General features: G+C 42.7%; 1 protein-coding gene across 2 annotated transcripts in view; it reads right to left on the reverse strand.

Annotated features, from left to right (window-relative positions):
- tmem178b (transmembrane protein 178B) overlaps positions 1 to 7,527 on the reverse strand; it is a 97,375-nt gene extending 89,848 nt beyond the window's left edge. Inside the window, exons 1-2 of one of the 2 annotated variants that reach the window (XM_017426360.3) lie at positions 7,021 to 7,527; positions 6,301 to 6,857 (exon numbers count right to left, since the gene is read on the reverse strand). In XM_017426360.3, the coding sequence (XP_017281849.1) occupies positions 6,301 to 6,664 (364 nt within the window). In that variant the 5' untranslated portion in view covers positions 6,665 to 6,857; positions 7,021 to 7,527. Of the gene's footprint in view, positions 1 to 6,300; positions 6,862 to 7,020 lie in introns of both variants that reach the window. The other variant, XM_017426362.3, reaches the window with a different exon arrangement.
- Between the last annotated feature and the right edge of the window lie 3,014 nt (positions 7,528 to 10,541).

Raw genomic sequence — 10,541 nt, forward strand, 5'->3', positions numbered from 1 at the left:
GAGGGACTGGGAACGCCTTGGGATTCCCCCGGAGGAGCTGGCCCAAGTGGCTGGGGAGAGGGAAGTCTGGGTCTCCCTGCTTAGGCTGCTGCCCCCACGACCCGACCCCGGATAAGAGGAAGAGGATGGATGGATGGATGGATGAATTGGATTTTGACACAAAAACTCTAAAAACATTAATCAACATTTTAAATCAGAGAAATGGGCCATTGGAGTGTTTTATGAGTGTTTAACTTAAAGAAAAAAGAAAACCCTTTATTTTTTACAATTTATTTCATTTCACCTTTAAACTCTGTGTGTCCTGTAATCAGCATTACAAATGTCCCCAATCTTGTGATCAGTCAATCTGACTATTTAAAGGTTTTTTGGTATTATGGTGTGTACCACACTGAACATGAACAGAAAGCTAAGGACTGAGTTGTCTCAGGAGCATAGAAAGAAAATAATTGACCAACATGTTAAAGGTAAGGCCTATAAGACCATCTCCAGCTCAATGCTTGGAGATGGTCCAAATTATTCAGTAGGTTAAGGTCCTCAGGACTGGAGACCATCTCCCTGGATGTGGCGGCAAGAAGAAATCTGATGACGATTTGAAGAGACTGATAATAGAAATCGTAACCAAAGAGCCCCGAACAACTTCTAACAAGATAAGAGGTGAACTCCAAGGTCAGGATATATCATTGTCAGATCGTACCATTAGTCACTGTTTGAGCCAAAGTGGACTTAATGGAAAACGTCAGAGGAGGGACACTAAATCAGAAAAAAGACAAGAATTTGCCAAATTGCTTAATGGCAAGCCACAAAGTTTCTGGGAGACTGTTCTTTTGACAGAAACTGGATTTTTTTTTTTGGCAACAAATCCGATCTGCTCTGTGTTCACAGTTCAAAGAATGAAACAAAGAAAAGAACCCCGTACCTACAGTGACACATGGGGGAGGCTCAACATTTTAGAACAGAGCTGTTTTAGGATGGCAGCTCTGTAATGTAGCCATTAGTTCCCCAGTTCTGTCAGAATTACCTCTATTTCTCCAAACTGATGTCATTCAGAAAGCTATCTACAACAGATAGGTTATTGTTAATAACCACTTCAAAATGAATGAACTATCCCTTTAAGTTGTGAGGAGTGGTTCCCTTTCTGACACTCATGGGTGGTGGGTGTTGGTGTTGGTGGTGTTGCTGCAGGCTGCTGGACGTCAGTGTGTGAAGATGAGCTGGAAGTGTTGTTGAATTGCATTTAATGGAGTTTAGCACATTTTAAATTTTTGTCAGGTATACACATCAATGAACACACACACACAAAACACAGTACGGCATCCAAAGTTGCCTGTCACACTTTGAACTTTGTGGCAGTTTTATGGAAAAGAATAACAGGTAAACACTGTAGCTGTATTACAGTAAAATTTGGTGTGGAAGTATTTAATATTACTAATTACACAACATCTTTGCTTGAAACTTTAGCATTAACTGATGTTCAATTACCAAATCTCATGAACCACTGGACAGATTTTATTGAAACTTTCAATATCGCATGAGATAGTGCATAACGTTATTTTAAAGTTTTGACCAAATTGACTACAACTTAATTATTTCCCAACATAAGATGATCTTAGCCTAAAACTCTGGAATGAAAGGCAGCGGGCGGTATGCATTTCTTCATGGAATGATAGGTCTTTAATTGATCCATCAGATGCTACAAGAGGACAAACCACAACAAGTTTTTTGATAGTGATGAAGCTGGGAGCAGATCAGACACATCTATGGAGGCATTCATGTGATCAGTGAGCACACTGACTGTGGGCTGCCCATTACTGCAGATGGTTAGCTCTCAGGGTTACTGAGGCATCCTCACAGGAAGGCACAGCTGCCGCTCGCTCTCTCTCTCTCACACACACATACACTCTGTCTCTTGTTCCAGCTTGGAAGGAGAACAGTAACATTTATCAAATAGCTCATCCTCTTCATCATAACCCCGTGTGCACGTGCAGCTCATTGAGACACTAGACTGCAGGCTGCCAATGTTTCCTGACTGCATAACTGTGGTCCCCTGCATCACTCGCTGCAGGAACCATGAGTCACGGAGGGGCCTCGGAGTCACTGAAACATATGAATCAACATTCACAAAACCGCTCAGGAAACCAAAAACATTTGCATTATCTGTACAAACACAGCCTGAATGGTTTTACTTCAATTTGTGTATTAAGCTAAAACTGAAATGTTCCAGTTAAAGCACTGAGAACATAAGCTAAAAGCTAAAATTGGCATAACAGTAGCGAAAATTTAAAACCAGCAAAATAGTAGTACAAACTCAAATTAGCAAAACAGTAACTATAAGCTAAAACCAAGAAAACAGCTTAACCCTCTCAGGCTCAAACAGGAAAAATCAGATATTTGGGGAAATTATCATCTGAGTAAAATAAGGCTCATAAAATATGAATGTGGAGTAATTAGGTATATGCAATTCTCTGTTGCAAATCTGCAACGTCTGCCTTGAGAGGGTTAAAGTACAGACATTTATATAGTTTATGTATTTCCTTATCAGCGCCTGGTGGTAACACACTACTGAGTATGCAGCAAAGCGTTTGGTAACTTCTATAGTGGTTAGCAGACAACTGTTTTTGGTTGGCCACGCCCTAAAAAACTGATTCCACTTAAGTAATCTAGGAGATTTTTTTTTTTTTTATTGCCCACTGCCATGAAAGACAGGCTAGTGTATTTGTCTATGTATGTGTAGGGGGTGGAGGGGGGGGGGCATGTTCATCTGTCGGTTGACAAAATATCCTATGAACTTGGAAACAGATTTAAATGAAATTTTAAGTAAAAGTAAGTTCTCCCGGACCTGTTTGAGGTCATCAGTGATGTGTTTTGCATCACATGGACGTGTCTTCAGAATACATACTGGTGAATGCAGAGAAGAGGTCGACGGTTTCTCAATGTAAGCACATTTCTGTGCTGCAGCCTTCCCTTTTTGTCCAAGACAAATGTCTCCCATGGAAGACAAATACAAAATTAAACTTACCTTAACTTAACTCAGAAAGTAATCATTTGGTGTTACCTTTAGAAATGATCCCAAACCAAGATGACTGTCACTGAACTTACCTTAGGAAACACACAAATCGATATAATTCAGCTTTTGTATTTTTTTTACAAATATTGAGCTAAAAATCAGTGTGGGCATTACCCAAGGTTAATAGTTATAGCTATTTTTGTGTATTCTAAGGTCAGTAAAGTGTGGTGGCCATCTTGAATTGGGTTGACACCAAAAGTTATGCAGTTGTACATGTACAGTCAATGATTACTTTTTGAGAGTTACATTAAAATTCGTCCCCTGGTCCATGAGATATAAACAGACAAACAAACATACATCCTCTCACGGGCAGCTGGTGCCTATCTCTGGCCAACTCTGTGCGAGAGGCGGGGGACACCCTGGACAGGTCGCAAGTCCATCTCAGGGACACATAGAGACAAACAACCATTCACATGCTCACTCACTACTAGGGAAAATTTAAAGTTACCAATTTACCTAACGTGCATGTTTTTGATCTGTGGGAAGAAAACTGGAGCATCTGGAGAAAACCTCCATTTGCACAGGGAAAACATGCAAATTCCACACGAAAAGGCTGGGAGGCAAACCTGCGACCTTCTTGCTGTGAGGCGACAGCACTAACTGTGATGCTGTGCCTCCCCCACACACAAACAGACAGGGGCAATTCTATGATTGCATGCCTTTCATGGCGACAGGCAATAATAAACTGAAAAAGAAAATGAAGTATTAAACAGACTAGACTAAACAAAGAAACAGCTTTACGTAATGGACCACTGACAAAAATGAAAACATAGCACAGAATCAAGAAAAACAGAAATTTATGGTAAATGGACTGTACTTATATAGTGTCTTTCTAGCCAACCAGGCTACTCAGAACATTTTATCTGCCCTCGTTTACCCATTCACACAGAACTAATCTGAACAAATTATTCTATAGAGACTAATCCCGTGCTTTAGATTGCATTAATACACCGATGGGGCGCATTGGAGGCATTGAGGGGTTCAGTGTCTTGCCCAGGGAAACTTCAACTTGTGACTGCTGCCAAGAATTGAACCTCCAACTGTCTGATTGGAGAACAACTTCTCCAACCACTGAGCCACAGCCTCCCCACCATTTGGGAAAGGTGATTAACTAAACAACCCACAGGTAACGGAGACGGTGTGTTTGGTGGAAAACGTTGACTAATCTGACTGATCTAACCATGAACCAGGCTTCAAAATAAGCAGGAAGTGAACCAGAAGATAACAAGAGAGAACTAAACAAAACCAGACTTGGAGATTCAAACTGACTGCTCTGTCAAAACATCGAACCTAAAGTCCAGAGTCAAAACCAAAGTTTCCCACGCTGACAAAGAACCCACATAGCTTCAAACAGAAATAGTTTTCTTACTCCAGGGTGCAGATGTCTTCCTTTCAAGGTTCAGACAAGGAGATATTGAAATGTTTTTTTATGTTTTTATTGGTGTTTGGACCAATAAGCTGCAGACACAAAGAATTTCTACTTTGTGTTACTCAGTTTCTCACTTTCTACCATACAGTTTTTTTTGTTTGTTTTTTTTTGTTGTTGTTTTTATTTTTATCTCTATCATGTGTTTTTCTCATTGGCCAAAATAAGTCATGAAGGGTCATTCAGGGAATAAAATGCCAAACAATAATAGGTATTATTATTTGGATAAGCAGCTAACAAGGTAATTAAAAAACTGACTAAATGAGAGTCTTGTCCCAAATTATAACTACCCATGTGCGCCCCATCACACACACACACACACACACACATATCCCTGCCTCCTGTAGATTGGTTCAGCTGGAAGTCCTCTGCATCTTGAAATGATGTCATTCAGTGGCAGATTACAGCAGAGCTACTCTTCATCGTTAACATGAGCTTTGGTTTGGTTCTGTAGAACAGCCTGACAACACGCAGCCAACAACAACAGGTCATTGCACTACAGTGAAGTCATCACACAACGGACAGTCTATCGCATCTGAGTTCACCCATCAGTCAACTTAATGCACCTCCGTCCGTTTATCACATCAGAGTCAGTCCAAAAATTAAATAAATTAGAAACAAAAGCAAAAAAAAGACTTGACTTCTATGGCTGAAGACATTTTGCTTCCCATCCGGGGAGCTTTCTCAATTAAAAAACTGGAGACTGTGGAGTTCCAAGCTTTTAAACTGCATGATTTGTTCTAGTATCTAAACTAGATTCCCATACAGATTAAACTCATTCTTCTCACAATGTAGAGTCATTAAGGTCTTTGTTTACCTGTCTCACAAGAGATATGTTCTGGTGAACCAAACTGCAGACAGTGTTTGGGTGTTTTGTCCTTAGGATGGACCAGCCTCTGCCTGAGGGTTTGAAATGTACTGGGATGTTGTGTTTGGAGAAAATCTTTCTGGGTTTCTCAGATTCTCCAGCAACATAAGGGATGACAGTGTTTTTGGAAGTTCCTTTAAATGTTTTGACAAAACACCCAAACACAAACTGAGCGGTGTGGTGTCTGCAGTTCGGTGAAACAAGAGAAACCAACATTAAACGGAGTAGGAGGTCTCAGATTTCAGCTTCCAAAAACCTATAATGCAGTTAAGCCTGATCCCCAGTCAGTTTCACTTTAATCAACGTCTTCATTCATGTGACCAGAGTGGCCCATCTGGCTAACAAGGACCCTAATGAGCCTCTATTGTGAGTGGAATGAAATTATTCTGCATGTAAATTTGTTTACATAACAGAACATCTCATGCAGTTTAAAATCTTGGAACTACGGACTCTCCAGTTTTTTTAAATTTAAAAGCTTTCTGGAGGAGAAGCAAAACGTCTTCAACTACAGAATAAAAGTCTAGTAGTTTTGTTGTTGTTGTTTTGTTAGTTTGTTCTGTTTTTTTTTTTTTTTTTTGGATTTATCACATCCTGGATGACTGAGCATCTACACCTGCAACAAAGTCCGTTCATCATTAGGTATTTTGCTGCTCATCTCACCAGGCTGTTCATTGCACTACACCACAGACAAGCCTTCATCTCCCATTCAGTCTGACTGTCGCTCATCAAACAGGCCATCACACCATCTCAGTCAGTCATTAACTCAGTCCTTCGCACCACAGTGACGCTGCAACCTCGCGCGCACGGCTCGATGCCCTTGTTGTTCGCCCTTTGGTTCAGTGGTCAATCAGCGCCGAGCCTCGGTCCATTTTTAATGAGAAATGTCGCAGCACACGTCCAGCTGTGTAAATCCCCCAAAGATAAGCGCCCTCTCCGCCTTACCTTTCCGGATCAAATCCTCGATGACCTGGTCGAAGCCCAGTCGGTTACATTTCCTCCACAGGCCCATGTTGGTGGAGTTGTACTGCCTGCTGCATTCATCCGCGGCGCTCATGGCGAACAGCTGCCTCCGGTTCAGCAGCAGCCTGTCCGGCCCGGTCCGGCTGGCCCGCAGCGGCAGGCTGTTGTTGGGGATGTAGATGAAGCCGGGGTCCTTGCGGCGGCTGGAGAAGCTTCGGCAGCGCTCCCGGTACCTCCTGGCGTCGGTCTCGTACCAGTGGTCGGAACACATGGCCACAGCCAACATGCCCAGGGCCCAGAGGGACAGGGAGAGCCCGGCGTAGAGCAGCAACTTCCCGGCGGCCATGCTGCTCCTCACAGCCGCATCAGACGCTTCAGCACTAGGACAGCTCCTCCGCAGCGCCCCGCTGCTTCAGCTCGCAGCGTCCGCGGAGCGCGACGGAACCATGATCCCGGGGAGGACTGCTGTGAAACCGGGAGTCAGGGGGTTTCTGCAGCGGCTTGGACCGATGATCTCAGCACTGATCCACAGCATCAATCTGTCTGAGCGGGGCGACAGCAGCAGAACACATCAGACCCGAGCGAACACACACCCAGAAAGCTGCACGATCAGCACCACACCACCTCATCTGGATCTGTCTGCAGCCGAAAACCACACACACACAGGACCCAGATCAGCGAGCCGGCACAAATGTAGGTTACCTGATGGGTCCAAAGAGAGCGGACCGCAGCCCAGCAGCAGAACACGGAGGCAGCAGCACGTCTGTCTGCGGACCAATCAGCTCACAGCAGCCCGCATCCACCCAGACAGCATCATCACCACGGCCTTCCTGGGAGGAGTGCATGTCGCCCGTCGCCTTCCAGCCCACAGCTTTAGACTAACAATCAGTTTAGCTTTGGTAAACCCTGAAAATGTCGTGAACAATCTCGTGCTGGTATTGTGAGATCTCGTGAGATGCGTTTTGGGACCAGCTGCTAATGTCGACCTTAACATTTAATCAGTTATCACTTTCTGAGAGTTTCATTAAAATTGTCCAGTGGGTCATGAGATATTTGTCTAACAGACAGACAATGTCAAAAGTTTTAATACAACCATGGATGTTCGGTAACAACCACACTGCTAAGGATAAGGAACTCAGTTTGTTCTTTACTTTTAAGAGCCGGTGTAAATCTGTTTAGAGATGATAAATGAACCAGTTGAAACAATGATTTTGTCCAAGAATCGTGTTTTTTGTTTAGTTTTTTTTTTTTTTTCTGCAGGGAAAGACATTAAACACAGAAATATACTTTGGTTGATTAAAGCTCATAGATTTGTTGTTTAAGCAGCTTTTTGTCTTTTTTCTGGACACTTTTCATTTAGAGTGACAGCAGATTTCAAACACAGGCTAAGGTGAAGTCAAAACAAGCAGAACAATAAAAAAAACACTATCTAAAAACTAAAAGCAGCCAAACACTAGCTGCAAGTTAAAAGGAACTGAACAACAACTAGAAACTGAAAGGAGCTCAAAGATAATTAAAGCTAAACGCTAGCCAAAAGCCAAAAGAAGCAAAATGCTAGCTAAAAGCTAAAAGAATGGCAGAAAGCTAACTAAAAGGAGCAAAAGTAGGAACATAGTTGCTATAAGCTAAATGTTGCAATAGCTAGCTAAAAGTAATAAATGGTCAGCTAAAAGTAACAAAAAGGGTAGCTCAAATCTAAAAGTAGCAAAAGGCTAACAAAATGTTGCAAAACACTAGCTAAAGTTAGCAAAGCAGTACCTAGAAGCTAAAAGAAGCAAAATTTGACACTCATTTCTGTTTTGTTTTTTTTTTTTTTTTACTAGTTTTAGCTCAGTAAATGTAAAACAGGTTGAATGGCAGCCATTTTTGTGTTTGCTAAGGTTGCATAGCTGTGGTGGCCATCTTAAATGGGGTTAACTTCAAAACATAATCAGTTGTAGATGTTCATTCGGTGATTACTTGCTAAGAGTTTCATTCAAATCTGTCCACTTGTTCATAAGAAGGCAGCACAGCTGTGCAGAGGTTAGAAGGTCACAGGGTCACCTGCCTGGGGCCTTTCTGGGTGGAGTTTACATGTTCTCCCCGTGAAGGCTTGGTTTCTCTCCAGCTACTCCATTTTCCTCTCACAGACCAAAAACATTCATGTTAGTTTTATCGGCATTTCTAAATCGTCTCCAGTTGTGAGTGAGAATGTGGATGGTTGTTTGTCTGGTTTGTGTCTGTGTCCCTGTGATGGACATGTGACCTGTCCCGGGTGTCCAGGGTGTCCCCTGCCTCTCGTACAGTGACTGCTGGAGAAAGGCACCAGCTCCACATGACCCTAAAAGGAAAAGCGGTTAATTTAGTGTTAGCAATGAACCTAATATGCATGGTGTGGGCCTGGGCAAGGAAAACCCCACATGCATGGGAAAAACAAACAAACTCCACACAGAAAGGCCACAGCCGGGTTGGAACCTGTGACCTTCCTGCTGTGAGGCGACAGCTTGAACCACTGTGTCGTCGTGCTGTCTGTTGTTATATTATATTGTTGTTTTTCTTTCAGCTGCTCTCTTGTGTAGGCGTCACTACAGCGAGTGAACTCGCATGAAAGATTTGGTTTTACGGCAGATGCTCTTCCTGCCACAACCTGGATTCAAACCTGCAGCCTCGGGATTATAAGACTGCAGCATTATATTATATTGTACATGAGTACAATATATGGGGATTTTTAAAGGTAAATATTTTCAAAATGATAAAAGTTACAAAAATTAAAGGTCATAGCACCCATCTCCTGAATGAGCTGAATGTTTTGATATATAAAGGCTAAAATAGCACAAAGTATACAAAAGTAATTCGACTGCAAAAAACAAAGGAAAAATAAAAAGTAGGAAAATAATAGTGGGAATGCTGATTCAGCATTTACACTATTATCCTTCTTTTTTAAACTCAAATAATTAGTTGTATGAGCTCAGATCAGTGAGGCCTACAGGTCATGAAAACCATGTATCCATCCCTCCATTTTCTGCTGCTTATCTGTGGTCGGGTTCTGGAGGCAACAAGTCCAGAGGGAGGTGTCCAGGAGGCGTCCTGTCCGATGCCTGGACCACCTCAGTTGACTCCTTTTGATGCAGAGGAGCAGCAGCTCTACTCCTGGATGAAGGAGCTCCTAACTCTGTTTCTAAGGCTTAGCCTGGTCGCCCTTTGGAGGGAGCTCATTTCAGCCACTTGTATCTGTGATCTCGTTCTTCTCATCATGATCCATACCTTCTGATTATAGGTGAGGGCTGGAACATAGACAGACCAGTAAATCAAAAATTTTGCCTTTCAGCTTTTTTTTCTCCTCAAACACAGGACCCAGATCCGTCAATCCATCTTTCGTTTCATCCCACCATCACTTGTGAACTGGACTGCAAGATATTTGAGCTCCTCCACTTCAGACAGAGATCATCCCCAACTCAGAGGGAGCCTTTTACCCTTTTCTGGTTGAAAACCATGGCTTCAGATTTAAAGGAGCTGACTCTCATCCCGGCCTGAAGACGCCAACAGAACCGCATCATGTGCAAAAAGCAGAGACGAGACCCTGAGGTCCCTCTACTCTCCATGAGGACAGGGACAGCCCTGCTGGAGTCCAACCTACATTGAGAACGAGCTCAACTTTGTGCTGAGGATGTGGAAACAGCTATTGCATTGTTATTGGAAATTAAAAGCAACCCTAGCCTCCATTCTCCCACTGCACCCAATGATCATTTTTGACCAGGAACACAAAAGTAGTGAGCAAGGAATGCACACAATACGATGGTTAAGAAGAAGAGATGGTTGGATGTTAAATTAAATTCCTGAATAACAACTGGTCTAGTTAAAGTTACAGTTTAATTACAGCAAATGTTAGGGAAATATGTTTTCGTTTAATATTAGGGACACAAAATCATCTATGTGCATTCTCAGCCATCCACCGTATTTCCTGTGTTTGCTTAAGTTTGATGTTTTGTTGTAGAGGTAAAAACCTTGGAAACATCCAGTAAAATATGGCACTGAAGCTTTCTGCTGCCATGTATGTGGCTCCCTCTTGTGGTAACAAAATGTAAGAGCATGACACACAATCCATCCATCCATCCATCCATCCATCCATCCATCCATCCATCCATCCGTCCATCCATCCATCCATCCATCCGTCCGTCCATCCATCCATCCATCATCCATCCATCCATCCGTCCGTCCATCCATCCATCCGTCCGTCCATCCAT

The sequence above is a fragment of the Kryptolebias marmoratus genome, linkage group LG1 (assembly GCF_001649575.2).
Source record: "Kryptolebias marmoratus isolate JLee-2015 linkage group LG1, ASM164957v2, whole genome shotgun sequence".
NCBI lineage: Eukaryota > Metazoa > Chordata > Actinopteri > Cyprinodontiformes > Rivulidae > Kryptolebias > Kryptolebias marmoratus.